The following is a 17,824-nucleotide window of genomic DNA, read 5'->3' on the forward strand; positions in this document are numbered from 1 at the left end:
AGACACGCTGTGTATGACTTGACCGAAGGCCTGAGTCACTGAAGACCTGCCAAGAGATCCAACTGCCAGGCGAGTGCCACCCCAATATAAGAACTAAAACCAAAAGCAGGCTCACATCTAACTGAGAGAAAGGGGGCCATTCACAAGAGATGGGTGCCTCCCCCAAGAAAAGAATGTGATTTGCAGTTTTATTGGCTAGAGGAAAAAGGGGGTGCCTGTGAGAGGTGGGCACTGACACTGTTACACTATCTTTAACCATTTGTATTTACAGACACACTGGAAAATGGCAAGTAGCCTCTTTGAAAGAAATCTCTTTAAAATATTCCCTGTGTACTTCTGCTGTATTTCTATAACACTTCTTTAGCACACTGTAAAAACCTGTGATACTGAAAAGCACATAGCTGAGTAATGACATCAGGATTTGGCCATGAGGCAGAACACTTAGTCAAAGCCCATTGAAACCAATGGGAATCATTCCACTGATTACAATGGACTTTAGAACAGACCCCCTAAAAACATGAGCTGAAGTTCACTGAGTACTGACATAAGGGATTCCCAGCAGCGTTACATGAACTCTTGTAGACACTTACGGTCTAACTGATTTTTCAATTCTGAATCACTAATGCTAGATGTAAATACTGAGAATCTGATTAAATTTGCTCTGTAATAAAAATCCAAGAAGGGCTACAACTAACCAGTAGTGGTCAGGCAGCTGTTGAGCAGAGGAATTCAGATACTTAAACTTAACTTTTGTCAATGCTCTCAAGCTAAACAATTTGAATATTCCAATAAGCATGTATTTGATTATGTGCATTCCACTATTCATGAGAATTCTAAGATTCAGGCAGCAAGGAAAAATGTTGTTAATTTTTTATTGAACTGGCTTTGTACATAAGGGCAAAAGTGAGACCAGTGATTGGAAAAGCTGGGTGCCCATGACAATATGTACCACCAGCTTGACCTTTAAGAACAAATTATTATTATTAAATACAATAGCTGCCATAGATCAGGATCAGGGCCCAATTGCACTAGGGTCTTGTTGGCATTGACACTGTACAAACAAAAAGGAGACACAGCCTTTCCTCCACAGGACACAATCTGAGGCTGTCTACACTGCACAGTTTACAGTGGCGCAGTTGTGTTGCTAAGGCCTTGCCGCTGTAAGGCACACATTATAGCTGTTCTTTATCTCTGGGAGAGAGCCAGGGCCGCCCAGGGAGGGGGCAATTTTCCCCAGGCCCCACAGGGGCCCCCACGAGAGTGTCAGAGGCTCCCCCCAGCCCCGCTTTCCCCTATCCCCCAGTGCCTCCATGTGCCGCATCCAGGAGCGGCCCTGGACAGAGCTAAAGCAGCGTGGCTCAGGCAGAGACTGAGCTCCTCCTGCTCAGAGCCGCGTGGTAAGGGGGTGGGGCTGCGAGCTCAGGTCCTGCTGGAGCCACGCTGCTGCAGCCCTATCCAGGGCCGGTCCTGGATGTGGCACGCTGAGGCTCCAGGAGAGGGGGGAGATGGAGGTAAGTGGCATGGTAAGAGGGCTGGGGGGTTGGATAAGAGGCAGTCAGGGGACAGGGAGGAGGCAGAGGTTGGGGGGCAGTCAGGGAATGGGAAACAGGAGGTTGGATTGTGGGCATTCTGGGGTTCTGTCAGGACTCGGCAGGAGGTGGATGGGGTCAGGGCAGTTAGGGGACAGGGAGCAGGGGGGGCTCATGGGGGGTGGAGTCCCGAGGTGGTGGTTGGGAGGGTCTAGGGGGGTGGTCAGGGGACAAGGAGCAGGATGGATTGGGGCTTCTGAGGGGGGCAGTTAGGGGGCAGTAAGTGGGTGGGGATCAGATGGGGGCAGGGCCAGGCTGTTTGGGGAGGCACAGCCTTCCCTACCCTAAAGCTCATTCAGCAGTTTGAGGCTTGCAGACAGCTATTTAACACAAAGACCCAAGCTGTTACCTTTTCCCTTAGGGCTACCATCCCTTTCACTTCTCAAATGCCAAATTATAGCCTACATTTAATTTCAGTGCCATAGGGAGATACATGTCAGGGGAAGGTAGCTTCATTTAAAATTAGCCACTTTAGATTAATAGTGATAGAGCCAAGAGAGCCATGGGGGAGGGATCACATGAGAAGAGCAATATCCTACACCACCTACCTCCTTCCTAACCCTACCAAGGGAGACCCTGGTCCTCTGCATTCCCCAAGGCTCCAGAGGGGTTAATTCAGTGGTTCTCAAACTTTTGTACTGGTGACCCCTTTCACATAGCAAATTTGAGTGTGACCCCTCCCCCTTATAAATTTAAAACACTTTTTTATATATTTAACACTCTTATAAATGCTGGAGGCAAAGCAGAGTTTGAGGTAGAGGCTGACAGCTCATGACCCCCAGTAACAACCTCGTAACCCCCTGAGGGGCCCCAACCCCCAGTTTGAGAACCCCTGGGTTAATTTAATTTCAGCACCCTGTGTCCATTCCACATGCAAGTGCTATTTTGAGCATTTCAGTTTTCACAACATAGGCTCATCCCAGATTCTGGAATAAGCTCAAATGCTCAGTTTGTGGAGTATGTACATAGTCTACACTAAAGACAAACCCACAGTAACCATCTCCAGTTTGTGAGGGACCCCATGGAGCCAATCTCTAGGAAACAGATAAATTTATGGAGGTTAAGTCCATTAGTGGCTATTAGTCAGGATAGGTAAGGAATGGTGTCCCTAGCCTCTGTCTGTCAGAGGGTGGAGATGGATGGCAGGAGAGAGATCACTTGATCATTACCTGTTAGTTTCACTCCCTCCGGGGCACCTGGCATTGGCCACTGTCAGTAGACAGGATACTGGGCTGGATGGATCAGACCAAAGGTCCAGTATGGCCATTCTTATGTTATGTTCTAACCTAAATGAACCCAAAGTTATGGAGACAGATACAAGTCAAGGAAGCCAGCAGAGTATCAGAAACCTGGAAAAATCTCTGACTGGATGGGCTCAGGCATTTGGTCACAAGCTGATGTGGTTCAAAAGTTTGGGATTTTTTTTAAGCAGAATTTTTTTATTGTTTCTTTAAACAATCAAACACAGCAAGCAGCAAATATTTGGCCACACACTTCTGAAACCCCAAACCATGTTCAGATTTTGGCAGATTAATTTCAGCTTTTCAATTAAAAAAACCACAACAAATTTTGAAGGAAAGCAGACGTTGTCCGTGATTTTTTTCTGATTTTTAAACCCCCCTAGTTTTTGATCCAAATAAAGTTTTGACAGAAAACATTTGTCCAACGCTTTTAATGAGCTTTAGTGCCTTTTAGCACTAGCTGATGCTGAGAACCAGCAATACCTTGTAAAGATGACTTGAAAAGTAGTTTTCTCAAAACTGGGTTTGTGCCGAGATCAGAAGGTTTTTAAATGTTTATTTTTCCCAGGGCCGCCCAGGGGGTGGGGGGCAAGTGGGTCAATTTACCCAGGGCCCTGGCCCCCATGAGAATATAGTATTCTATAGTATTGCAACTTTTTTTATGGCAGGGGCCCGTGAAATTGCTTTGTCCCAGGTCCCCTGAATCCTCTGGGTGGCCCTGGAGAGAGCTCTTCAGGCGATAAAATAAAACCATCCTCAATGAGGAGCAATAGCTTTGTTGGTGGGGGAGTGACTCCCGCCAACAAAGTTCTATCCATGCCAGTGCTTTTCATTGGTAAAACTTGTTATTCATGGAGGTGTGTGTTGGGTTTTTTTGTTTGTTTGTTTTGTTTTGTTTTTTTCCCCAAACCCTGAGTAACAAAAGTTCTAACAATGAAAGTGCAGTGTAGACATAGCCTAAGAGGTTTTCTGGGGATTCTATCTCATGGAGTGGGTATGACCTAATTGCCACCACTGAACTCAGGTCATCTACCAGGTTGTCCAGAACGCTAATCGTAGGGTCAACCAGCTAGTCATTCACTGGAGTGTTCTGGTCTTGGTTTGTTTTCAAAAATGTTACAAATGTTGCATTTTTTTCTCTATTAATCTACTGTATCAGAAGAAAAAATGTCCCTGTGCAGAATCTCAAGAAACACCATTCAGAACTCTTATAAAGTAGGAAACCCTGGAAATGCATGCTTCATAATAATCCAGGAGACCTGCCTCCATAGTTACTGAGCTCAATGCAGGAAATTCTCTAAGCACCCCAACCTGTGATCAAAACAAATCCCAGATACATTTGATATGTATCCAGGTTTTGTTCTACTACATACATTAACCATATCTAAAAGATACAGCTGTGTTTTGTAATCACTGTGGGCGGAATTTAAAAACCGCTCTAGTGTTGGCGTAACGCTGCTCCCATTGAAGTAAACTGGATTCTTACCATTGCCTTCAAGTGCACTTTAAATATTTAACTCCAGTAATTAACCATATTAACTCTTAGGCACCTAACTTAATATTTGCCCTAACAGACCCAATGTGTAAGGCTTGACACGTTTAATATCTTAGATTTCCAGCAACAAAGGCCCGAAATACAGAATCCTGTTTGTATTAAAAAGTCCACACACACAATAATGGAGTGTTACAACTTAAGCAGTGCAGGTCTGAAGAGAAATAGCTTTTCTTTACATTCCATCCCTGCATGGGTCATTAGCTTTGCTACATTTTTTTTAAATGATACAAAAATGATTCAAAGAACAAATGCGGTAGGGTTTGACAAGCTTGCCAGAAAAGACAACGAAAAGGAGAATAGCACAGAAATTCCGACTGTCAATATTTACAAGGGGATCACGCCTTCTGTGTACCTTCTTCAGGCATTTTACTTGACACTGGCTTTTTGGAAAGGTCATGGCTTAACAGGACATGTTCATTAATCATTATGCCTGTCACTAAGCGACCATCAGCAACCTACCCTTACAGTGACCTACATTGGGGTGTAACTTCTTTTCATGTGACAACAGAATGACTCTCCCCTCCCCCATATTCATTTTTTTTTAAAAGTTTGTAGGACACATTTCAGTCAGCCAATCGGATTACTGAACCAATTGGCGCAAACACTAGTTTAGTCACAAAAGTTACCCAAACTGCCTAAAGACAGGGTCAAGGAACTGTTTGAAAAGGGACAGAACACAGCTTGGGCAGTATTTGGTATACAAGGTAGAGCTCTCAGCTGGCGATGCAAAGGAGCTAAAGAATAAAAGTGTTTGAAGTATGTTCTAACATATGATAGAACTACAACACCCTTTTTACACTCAGAGTTTCTGTTTACTGACTATTTTGTGGACTTATACATAGGCTTGTTTCACATTATTGTATACCCCAGATAAAATAAATGTGTATATGTAAATAGTACTGATAGTGTCTGATCTACAGAGTACATATATGCCCCACTTCTGCAAACATTTACACGTAGGGTAACTGAACACATGGGATGAAATGAACAAATCTTCTGTCTTCTTAAATGTTATAATTTTTTACTGACATCCCTTCACCACTCCAGTTAGCCTGAATGTATTAGTTAAGCTTTTTTATCTACACAATGAAGAGGTTAATGAGAATGATCAGCTTATCTTTGCCAACTGCAATGTACACAGAGCTTCTGACCTCTGATTAAAGTGCCATCAATAAAGTTATCCATCATAGCCTAATTGTTTTACTGAATGCCAGATTTGCATACATTTTAAAGCTCATTAAACATATCTTGCCCTTAGTGCTTTCTATTGTCAAATATAATTTCCTCCCAATTTAAACAAATTTATATTCAATCATCTGACATTTTTATATTGTACAGGACAATCCAGCATTGGTAATGGAAAAGGTCCCCTAAGGTCTCTCACCTCTCTAATTCCAACTATTCACAACTCTTCTTAGCCTGAATAATTTAAAGAGTCATCATTTAAAATGTGAGCTAGATTGTGCATTTCTTACTTAGCTGTATGAGTACTGCCTCATATCAGTCAGCCCGCTGAGGGGAATGAAAACACTCATATGTGTGTTTACCAGTGTAACAATTGCAGAATGTAGCCAAAATAACCAAAAGTGTGGAGCCATTCAGCGGGCCTCTATGTGAAAACAATGGTCATACACAGACTTACACTAACTGGCCATTGGCCAATCTATTCTTCTGTATACATGACTTTCTTATATTTTTTAAAAGACACCTTTGTGCTCGTAAGTTTTTATTACAGAATTCCTGTTGGCATACTGTTACTTTTTCTGAAGAAACTGTGTGCTGTTCAGTGGGTAAAGTTAATTTATTTTTGGTTGGAATAGTTGTACCTGTGCATGGTTTTGGTTCCATTACTGAGCTAAATGATACCTTTGCCTAAAAATAATCACTGAGCTATCCCTCCCCCCTTCCTCTTAAGTAGGCCATCTCATTAAACTAGCATAATGGAATAGTAGCTTTAAGTTAAATGAAACTATATAGGGCAGTAGCAATACATATAGTAGTAATAGCAGCAAAGATGCATGTCATCTGAGGAAGTGGGTATTCACCCACGAAAGCTCATGCTCCAAAACGTCTGTTAGTCTATAAGATGCCACAGGATTCTTTGCTGCTTTTGCAGATCCAGACTAACACTGCTACCCCTCTGATATAGTAGTAAGAGTTTATAGGAGTCAACAAGGGTATCAACAGCAGTAATTAGAAACATACACTCTGTGTTCATGCTGACCTGCCTTGTTTCTCACTGATGCTGCTCCATAACTTGTGTATGCCTTGCTTGCAACCGCCTTGTGTTCTATTTTACTTGCAAGTTCAAAACATCATTAAAAGTTACTTGCATACAAAATGGGCATTGCCACATCAGAATGATAATTCACAGATTCTTACCTTAAAGCCAGAAGGAACCGTTGTGATCATCTAGTTTGACACCTGTGTGTAACAGCCCAAAGAATCTCACCCACAAATGTTTGCATCAAGCCCCAAACTTCTATCTGAGCTACTTTAAACTATCAAATGATTTTTAGGGCATACTAATCAGACCATAAGAGTAAATGAGCTAATTTCCCAGTGAGGCCTGATCCAGCACATTTTGAAAATCTGAGTTTACTGCCATGTGTCAGAAAAATCCTGTGTATGGTAATTAGCCCCTGCTCTGGCTCCATGTCCTGGAGACAAAGGCAGTCAGATATACAAATGAGTAGCTCACTGCCTGTGGGAGGTCTTGACAGACAGGAAAATGTACAGAGCCTCCCAAATGGGCCCTTTTCACCAAATATGCTCAGGTCTGGATATGAGATTGAGGTGGTTGCACTATTGCTTAAAATGTATGCATTTAGCATTTTGAAAAAATAAAAATTACCAGCTGCTACACAAGCAACTTGTAACACCTAATAGTTAAAACTCTCTGGCACTGCAATTCTGACAACCTCTCAGCTGCATACTTGGGTGGTACATGCTAACAAGTCTTCAGCAGTAATGTTCTTGTATGTGTATGTATTCTCATATGTACACAGACATGTACATCCCAAACACTAGCTCCTCCTCAGAAGGAACTGCAGAAGTGAAGATATCCCTGGCCTACTGGAGCAGTAGAGCTCACAAGAATCTGGCCTGCAGCCATTTTATTTAAATGTGTAAAAGTCTTTGTTGATGGTATCTAGAAATATAAAGTTACAGTTGAGTGCATGACAAAGTTGCTTGCCAATTAGCAGCATCCAAAGTTCTGCCATTTCCCATTGTACATTGACCGCTATGATCACCACAAAAGTAGTCAAGACCATAAAAAGGATGCCAGCAGTGCAATGCTCTGAGTTAGGTGCTCATAGAAACTTTCTCCACTCAGATGCCACACTATGATATTCTGCACAAGCTGAACCTGTTAAGTGGCTTTCAAGGACCATCCTTTACAATTCACAATATACTAGCTGATCAACAGTCTTCACATTTTGACATTTCTATTCCGTTGCAAAATTCAAAATTCTGAGTTTCCAAAAAAAATTGGGGGCAAATTTAACTTTTCAATAAAAGTTTCCTTTTTTATCCAACCAATTTGGCACATTACAATTGTTTAGCCTAGAAGGGACAAAGGTATTCATGATTGTTTCAATGGCTGTGTTAGAGAATAATTGCATCCTCCTGGTCAGCAGGAGCCACTGGCCACTGCTGCTTCCTTGTTTGTTTATTTCAGTTTGTATTTAGTATTAAAAGGGACCTCTCCAGAATTTGATTATCCAACAAGAGTGATAGATCCAATATGACCTCAAGAGCTGTGCATGCTCAGCCTGAGAAGTCTGTACGGTGGAGTTCTGACTTATACCCTCAGCATGTCCATTTTTACTCTTACATCTTCAAAGCGTTCAAAGGTGGTGGGTAAGGTGTGAGCAGTGCCTGCTCAGCCCACTGCAGCATGTGGAGTAGCCATGGTTCCATTGGGTAGTTGTGTATTAGTGGTCTGCTACCAGGGATATGGAAGGAGAAGACCATCACACCTCCAAACCTCTACTGGTTGTGTGCTGCATATCCCTAGCCTTATCATTCTTTTAGCTCATGACATCTGTCATCACTTGCTATGATTTTCTTTGAATTCTAATACTGGGTATAAATGATCATCAAACAATCATCATGTTTGTTTTGTGAAATGTCTCTTTATTAGCTAAGTATTTGGAAAGTACGGTACTACTATAGCATAAATACAGTGAGACCAAAACTTCTATATGAGTCATATAAAATTCCTCTACATAGAGCAAACAGATGAGTTCCTCACTCCAGCTAAACTGAATGAGTACACAATTCCTTTCCTAGCAAGCTTTCTACCATTCATTATAGCTTCTCTTGCATTAGAAAAAAAAACAAGTTATAACAGACTGGATTTGGGGAATATTTTGCATGGACATCTAAACACTCAGAACTCTGCCTACAACTCTCTGGGAACATAGGACTGGAAGGGATCTCCTGATGATATGGAGTCCAGTCTCCTCCTGTCACCAGCAACCCCATCATATAATCCAGTTCATCAATTTATCAAGCTCCATTTTAAAACAGTTGCGTTGTTCCCCCCCACTATTTTTATTGAGAGGCTGTTCCATAACCTCACTGCTCTGATGGTCAAAAACCTTCTAATTTCTAGCCTATATTTAATCATGGCTAGTTGTCCTTGCACCGACATTGTTCTTCAGCATAAATAGTTCTTCTCCCTTCCTGATGTTCACCCCCCGATGTATTTATATAGCGCAACTGTAATCTCTCTCCGCTTTCATTTTGTAGGCTAAACAAGCCAAGCTCTTTAATTTCCGCTAGCTCCATCTGACACCTCAGCCTACCAAATTCCATCTATTTGACATTTTGTCACTAATCAAGGACACAGAAGAAAACTCAGTGACTAAGCAGAAAACTTACAGCATTTCCCCTTAGCACAAGACTTTTGTTATTATTTTCAATATTTCACACCCCCTAAAATGCTGTAACTTTAAAAGAAAAAATACAATGCAGGAATGTTACTTTCATCTTTTTTTATCTGTAAAACAGACCCATTATCAAAGGCCCTGGATACATGCACAGGAAAAACCTAATGCAACTACTGACTTTTAAAACTAGAGGGTCAAACAGAAACAGCAGATTCAGAGTAAAGGATTTTCCCACTTCCTCTAAGACACACTCCATATGCCCTGTGTAGGGTCAGACTTACCCCCTTTCTTGGTTTGGACTTTAATAAATAAATCAACAATCAGACAAAAAAGGCCAATCCAATACTTTTCTCCTGAAGTTTGGCTGTTCTTAGAGTACTTAGCTCAGAACAGCTCAGCGCACTGCCTAGATCCTCTCTGTCTCATACCCAAGCTTCCTCTAACAGGGCAGCCTAGTGCTGAAGGCTGCTTTTGCCTTTTTTTTTTTTTTTTAAGAGACATCCTCCCTTCTGGCAGGCATGATGGGCAAGATCAGCTTTAAGCAGTTGTCTGAAACAGACCACTGACCTCATCTTGCTTTGGGCCAGCGTGTGATTTGTCAGTAGATTAGGCCCTCAGACTGTTAACCAGCTAAAAGGACAACAGTGCTAAAATATTGGCAGTCATTTAACTCCATCTCAGCAAATCAAATGACATTTGGCTATTAGAGCTGCAATAAATATGACCTGATTAATGGCCCAGTTCATGCTCTCTTACAAGGAAACCTTTGTGGAAGGAAAAGGAACAGTTCCCTCAGGGTGGCTCATTCCATTCCACCTCCCCTCCTCTCCCCTGCCCCCCAATATAATCACAGGGCAAGATCCATCTACAGAAAGAATCTAGGGAGTATGAGATTGCACCGTTTTATGAAAATACCCCAATTTACAAGAGGAAAATAGACACAGATTGTAATTCATTATATCACAGCTCGCATCAGACAAGGAGAGCTGGATTTTTTTACCCCAAATTTTGAATATCAGGACAAGAGCAGGAAAAGTTATATAACATAATATGTTAAAAGACAGTCATTATTTTATACACACTCACTATAAAGGTTGATGGCATCTAACTTAAACAGGCCTCAAGTTTATGTTGGTTCCTTTGACCCTTGAGTCTACAGCTTTTTAATGCTCTAATTAACAGAATTGTTTTAGATCCTACCACAAACAACTTTACTCAAGGAAACTTCCCTGGGGAAAGGTTATTCCATAACTGCCTGATGCAGGGTTTCTAGCACCTTCTCAGAAGGCTCTTACACTGGATACTGTTGGTGACAGGATAGTGGGATAGATGGATCTCTGGTCTGATCCAGTGTGGCAATTCCTATGTTAACACTATTGCAAAGAATTATGTCTGAGCCTTTTCCAGGAGACTCTATAATTCAATTAAGAATGTAAATAAAACAGTTGGATCCTTCCATTCCATGGGAAATCACACAGGAAGAGGGTTGAGGGAGAATGATGTGAAATTCCTCTCATGGAATTTCCCCACGCTCATCCCCAGGAAGTGAAGCTGGTAGTTCTGGTCTAGGAAAGCAGGGCTGTCAGGGGATCTGTCAAACGAACAGGGAGCTCTGGTCAGAGATCCTGTACCTCTACAATATCTGAGAGGCCCTGTGCCCTCCTCCCTCACTTTCCGTCTAATGAAGCCAATGGGGCGGTGGTGTCAAGAGCTTCCCAACAAGCTAATGTCCTCCCCAACCAGCTGATGTCCTCCAGTGAAGTTCCCCAGGGGGTGAGGGAAAGGAGCAGGGGCAGAATGACTGTGCCTCAGGCTGCCTTAACACTTGAGTGAATTTACTGATAATGTGCAGGGGCCATGGGCAGAGAAGATGATGTTGTTGTGTAGCTGAATTCCCAGAGACTCTGCTTAGGAGTAATTACGTGCATATATGAATAACTGTTTGCAAGATTGGTCCCATTTTCAAAAAGCATGCCAGGATCCTTCTGGAGGAAAAGCATGATACAGATATAAATTATGGTCACTGTCATTACACGTGAGTACACCTGTTGTGAGGGTATGTTATAAAAAACCAAAAAAATCTGCCCCAGGGCAGGAATTAGTGGCAGATTACTTTGAAGAATGAAGATGAACTGGGATGTCAAATGTGTTTCTTCATAAACAAAAAGCAGATAAAGTTCTGAGAAACAGAATGGACAGAAGTAATAGATTCACGAGGATTTATAATGGTCTTGAATTACTTTGATAATATGTTAGGCAAAATCATGCTTTTCTTTACATTAGGCTGATATATTTCCTCCCATCTTGCCATGAACAAATCAGACAGAGAGGGAGAGAGGGTCTAGGGCAATGCACTGGCTTTGCACTATGATAGTCCTTTCCAGGGCAGGGGAATGATACTGAGTTTCTACATCTTGGTAAGAGCAGATCAAGAATGCTCCTTGGCACCAACAACTGAAGATGTGAAGGTAATAGATTTTCGGGCAGCATCAGAATGAGCAGTTCACGCACAGTAAATGGAAAAGCTAACCCATTCCTGGTGGTTAAATGCTGAGGAAGGTCATTTCTTAGGTTGATTAATAAAGTGTTTGTAAGTTACTTTAAATGGTCAAATGGAAGAGATTCTCATATATGCTCACACAAGCAGCCATTCCCCCTTTACCCTGGGGCTTTGTAGTGTAGAAATATCACACAGATGGTCAAAAAAGGACAAAGTAAAGATAAAGTGTGTTTGTAAAGGAACTCTTGGTGCATAGCCGCAGAGAAATCTCCAACAGTTGACTATGGTTGCCAGACATCCCTCTCTTGATGGGAAACCTTCCCCCACTCTTGCAGCAATCCCTGCTTCCTGCCTTCTTCTGGGTGGCATCAGGAAGTCTCAACGCCTATCTCTAGCAGCCTCAAAAGAACAATTTCCTCAGCAGAATCCCACCCACAGCCCATGAGACAGAGTTCTGCAATGCTGAGCCATACTCCTGTCTTTCAAGTCCTTTCTCAATCAACCCTCTCCCTTTCATTTCCTTTCACTATCACTGTCTCAGCCTGACATGAAAACCAACAGTCTGATACTCTGAGAGCTTGCAATTTCCAAACTGCATAGAAGTGTGAGGAGTCAGCAATTGTTCTAGAAAGCAGCAAGCATTGCCTTCTGTCCTACACACATGGCCCACACATTTCACCACACCTGCTACAAAGACCCTAGTTCTGGTCTTTGAAAAGTCTGACAAAGCAAAGGTCAGGTTTGTTCATGAGCATTTTGAGCTTAAAAAAAAATCTCATCTCGCATCACCAATTAAAAATGGTAAAAGTATTGAATGTTTGTGGGTGTGCAAGTCATCTTTACTATATGGGCCAAATGCTGATTTTCATCAACACTAGTGCAAATCTGGAGCAGCTCAGCTGAGTTCAATGTACTTACTCCAGATTTACACCAGCGTACATGAAAGCAGAATTTGGCTCTATAGAACTATACTATACAGAGCATCTTGCCAAAATACCACAAGGTAATACCATGGGTGATTCCCATTAGTACTATTAAAAAATTAGAGACTTAAATCCTATGTATAAATGGAAGAATAGATGTTTCTGTTCCACACCAGTTTCTAATCCTCCAGCTTTATGTAAATGTAGGCTGGAATTTTTCAAGGAGGGAGTCAGGTGCCCAACAATCATTGAATTGCAAGGGATGTTGGATGTCCAGCTCTTGGGTTCTTTTATTGCTCCCAGTCCTAATAAGACGGTGGGACTGATTAACCCCTGCAGGCACATGTAAGTGCAAAGTGCAACCCCCTGTGGCTAGGAAGGCTATGGCACCTGAGGGGGAATTCACATCTAGGTCAAACACATAGTGCCACAATAATCATCTTAAAAGAATACACAACTTGAAACTCAAGCCTGAGCTCCACAGCCATCCCACCTGTGAAATCTCCCCAGGACAGACACTGAATCACCATGTCCCCTGCATGTCCTAGCAATGCCCCTTCCCAGCAAGACCTCTGGATTTGCACTGCTGCTCCAGGTCTGCTGGTGGAGAAGGGGTTAAGACTGGCTTGTGACACTGCACCGCTTGTTTCCATGCTAGGCAAACTTTCTGCTGCCAGGAGGCTCACATCATTCCACTGACAGGACCTGGTTGGTGAATCAGACTCTATACACTTTGTGAATGGCAGGACCATAAGACGGTCCTTGTCCTGTTGCCTTCTGCCCCACCAGCTATGCCAGCCTTGTATGACCATTTGTCTTCTTCTCCAACATATGCTCCAACTACTTCTAACACACTGCCCTGCCACAGGAAATGTCCTTGGGAACATAAGGCCACTATCCTCTCCGCCTTAAAATTCCTTCTCAAGATATAACTGCTGTGATGCCTACAGGAGATCAGCCAACTAAAGATTGCATGGGGGAGGAAGACTCAGGGATCATTGATATTGTTTATTACATTGTTTTAAATCTTATAATTTGGAAACATCAGGTCAGGCACATCACTATCTTACATAACCACATGATCCTATTATCATAATCTCTTCCTTCCTTTGCTTCTATTGTTTGGTCAATAAATTTGTTACATCTTGTTTTGAGTTATACTGCAAGCCCTTCCAGGCAGGGACCATGATTGTAGAACATCTAGTTCAGTGGGGTCTGACCCTCGCTGCTACTGGTACAAATGATAACAAAAGTTAATGTGTAAAGTGACTAGCAAGTGAAGCTATCTAGTCTCCTATTTCTCATTCTAACTTAGTACTCAGTCCTAGTTCCATTGCTGGTTCAACTGACTTCAGTAGAACAAGAGTGCAGATTCAAGGAGGCCAGCTTTCGCTTTGTGCTGTCATTTAAAAATGAAGATTTATATTAGCTGATCTCGCTGTTTGAAGCCTCTCTGAATATACATGGTCTCTGGTTCTTCTATCACTAGCCTCACATATGGATCTATTAGTCAGGGGCTTGGGGCCAATCCTTTAGCTCTGATTCAGACAAAACCCTCCAATGAGGTCAAGAGAAGAAGACTGCAGAATCTTCAGTTAGACGCCTGTAGTCCTTCCACATGTCAAACCCCCATTGAATTAAATGGGAGTCATAAGTGTGCAAGGACTGCAGGATCAGGCCCTAATATGGCATCAAAGATTTAATTTTTACCATTTAGTAAAAACCACACCCTAGAACAGTCAATAGCCTGGTGATCAAGGCACTCACTTCAGATATGGGAGAGTCATATTTAAGAATCCCTGGTCTTAATCAGGCAGAGTAGGGACTTGAACTTGTCTTTTACTTGCCACATGAGTGCCCGGACCACTGGGCTATTGGCTATTCTAAGATGGTTTCCTCCCTCATGTGGTTTTTCATGAGACTGTGTGAAAGGTCTCTGTTTCCTCCCCATGCAGACTAGGGAAATGTTTTGATTCTCAAAAATTGACATGAGGTGGGAAAATCATTTCCTTCCCAGATCTCCTAAGGGACTGGGAGTAAGAGTCTATGGAGAATCAGTGCTTTTACTTTAACATGTAATTCCCCAGCACCCAATTCCTCACCCCTTCCTGCATCTTCAGTATTCAGGGGCTGATCCTGCTCAAAATTAAAGTCATCAATAGTTTTGCTATGGACTTCAAAGGAGCATTGTCACCCCTTCTGGGAGATCTACGACATAGCATGTGACAGAATAGAAGATTTTGCAGGATTGATGATGACCAAATCATGTAGTTAGTCTGCCAGAGTACCCATGCTCAACCACCAGCTACCCATCCCAACTGAAAATCACTTGGCAGGATCTGAGCTACTGTCTGTAACTGTAGACCTGCTGACAGATCTGTATTCTCAATGCTTTCAAGTCAAAATCTGAACTAAGTTTCAATGCAAGAACAAAATATTTTGGGGTTGTTTTACTCATTTACACAAACTATTTGCATTACTGCGATGGTTATAGGAAATTAGCTCAGCCTTTATAAATGTATTGGTCATCATCTATTGATTCTGGATTTAATTGATTGAAGCGATAAAGTAGAATAGTTTGCAAGAAAATGTAACACTTCAATGGTTCCACAACTCCTCCATGCAACTAATTTATAATAAATAATGCAACAGTTTAAGTTGACTACTCTCATGTAAAAATGTTTGCCACTTACTTAGACACTCCCTGCCCCTTAGCACAGTCATTACATTGAACAAAAGGTCGCTAATCTAGTCTCCTCTCTGAGGCTAATCTCAATTAGCAATTTTCTTCTGTGTTGCAGACTTTACATTTGCTCCCCATTATGTGGCAAATCCATACCTGGCTTCAGCATAGTTACAAGAAGTCTGTATTTGGCCCTAGGTTCCACATACATTTTAGCATTTTCTCTCATTCAAACTCAAGATCTCCTTGTGCCTGGTCCAACTCCCGTGAACCTGCGGATGACTTTACCTCTCATCTGGAAAGTTCCGTTCCAGCACCAAGAAAAGCAAGCATGCCACTGCAAAAAATCCATACTCCGGTGCATCCCAGCTAATTAGCACTTCGCCCTGCTCGTCCTACTATTTTGGGATCCTAAAGCCCCAATTGTACCCTCAAAATAGACAACACATATTACTTCTCCTACGTGACCAGAAAAAAACATATCCCGGTGCAAGAGCAATCTCGGTTTTATCGGATCCAGGGAATTTTGGACACAAATCTCTACATTCTGTTGGAAAAATGGAAACCAAATGTAGCTGCTTCCAGTCCTTGCTAAAAAATCTGGTCCCTGATACACCTCCGCACACAAGCACTTGTAAAATCCAAACATGGACCAGAAGCCAGCATGATATCGCCCGTTTTTTCACCTAGTTCCGCAAAGTTTTATTCTCTATACAGATAAATCTGTGTCCAGAGCTCTGCTTTAATGGATCTATGTCCTGGCGGTGTTAGTAACCAAGGATACATCAGGATCTGGATCTTTCCAGTGGGGTTGGAGCTGGTGCTCTTCTTTTCTCGTAGAATTTAAGGCTTTGAGATTTAACCGTCCCAGTCGTATCTAGGTGCCGGATACATCTTTTTGCGGGGCTGCTGCACCCCTTTGCAATACGGTCTGGATTTTCGAGTTCGCTAATAGTTGCTACATTTTTTCCTTTGTTTAAAACTGGAATTTTGCGGAACTGGGATTAAAATGGGCAGGATCAGGGCACTAAATGTGTCTTTTTTTTCCCCATACTGTTGGGCCCGGATGTATCAGAGTCCAGATTTCTCCAGGGAAGTGCGGCTACAGCGGTTGTCTGTTTAGTTTGTACAAGATCCTGCGGGAGCCCTGCGCTGGAACCGGGCTTCTGCGGCGCTCACTGCCCGGGATTCATCGGGGTCCGCATTTTGGCGAGGCGGGAGCTCTCTGTTTTGATGCTACAAGGTGGGGGCTTGGGGACACAGATCGACAGGATCCAGCCTCTCCCCAAGATTTCTTTTCTGCCCGTGAGAGTCAGACACGGGACAGCTCCGAGGGGCATCCCGGGAACCGGCTTGCACAGCAATAGGGACAGAGCCCCGTTTGGGCACCCAGAGAGCGTCCCGGGGTAATCGAGTGTGCGCAGCAAAGCAGCCTCCAGCAGGGAACATGGGGTGGGAAGCGGGGTCCAGACTGGGCACCATGGGGGTGAGGAGAGATCCCGTGCGGCTGGGACCCCAGCTCCGGCCCCCTGCGTGCCAGGGACCGGGGAGGGTCACACTCCCCCAAGGAGGGGCACGGGCTTGCCTTGGAGGGTGTCTCTCCGGGGCGCAGAGCAAGCGCAGCCTGCTGCCTCCTGGACCACTTAGTTTCGGCCGCCCCCCGGCCCGACCCCCCAGCCCGCAGGGGAACGGGTCACTTACCTGCGAGGAGGAGAGTGGGTGCCAGCAGCCCGCACAGCATGGCACCTGCGAGCGCCCGGCTGCCCATGGTCCTGCCCGGGAGGTGCCCGCAGGGTAGGAGAGCTCGGCCGTAGCCTGCTCGGAGAGACGACGCGGCTCAGGGACACCCAGCAAAGGGGCAGATCCTCCGGCAGCCTGGCCGGGCTCGCCTTGTCCGCGGTGGCGAAGCTAGCGGAGCAGCCGGTCCCGGAGAGATACCACCATCCAGCAGCTGCCTAGCCCCGGGGCAACTCTGCGCTCAGCTCCGCACGGCGCGTCCAGCTGCGCGCTTAACCTCCAGTGGACATCCCTTCACAGGGAGCTGCCTGCCGCCCGGCTGATTTATAACCTCCACATCCTCCCGGCGGATCACGCCCTCCTCTCCCTGCGTCACCGGGTCCCCCCTCCCCTACATAGCCTGGCGCCCCCCTGCCCCTCTGGCAGTGCCTCGGCCCCCTGCCGTGCTCCGCTGCCTGCGCAGGAGTGACTCCGGCTCCGGAGCGCGCCAGGCAGGGCTCCGGCTGGGAGTCAGTGCCCACTTCCCGGCCTCTCTCGGGCCCCAGGTCAGCTCGGCTGCGCGGCCCCCCACCCATGCCGCCCCCTGCCACCCCGATCGCTCTCGGTCCCCCCAAACGGAGACCGCCGGTCCGCTCCTGCAGCCAAGGGCGGCTGCGCTCCCGGCCGGAGCCTGGCGCGAGACGGACTTGGACACACGT

The 17,824-nt window shown here is 44.3% G+C and overlaps 1 protein-coding gene across 2 annotated transcripts in view; it reads right to left on the minus strand.

The window, feature by feature from the left end:
- Window positions 1-17,406, minus strand: part of FLT1 (fms related tyrosine kinase 1) — a 159,943-nt gene extending 142,537 nt beyond the window's left edge. For both annotated transcript variants that reach the window (XM_030562729.1, XM_030562736.1), the window contains exon 1: window positions 17,091-17,406. In XM_030562729.1, the coding sequence (XP_030418589.1) occupies window positions 17,091-17,157 (67 nt within the window). In that variant the 5' untranslated portion in view covers window positions 17,158-17,406. The remainder of the gene's footprint in view (window positions 1-17,090) is intronic.
- Between the last annotated feature and the right edge of the window lie 418 nt (window positions 17,407-17,824).

Source organism: Gopherus evgoodei, chromosome 1, assembly GCF_007399415.2.
Source record: "Gopherus evgoodei ecotype Sinaloan lineage chromosome 1, rGopEvg1_v1.p, whole genome shotgun sequence".
NCBI lineage: Eukaryota > Metazoa > Chordata > Testudines > Testudinidae > Gopherus > Gopherus evgoodei.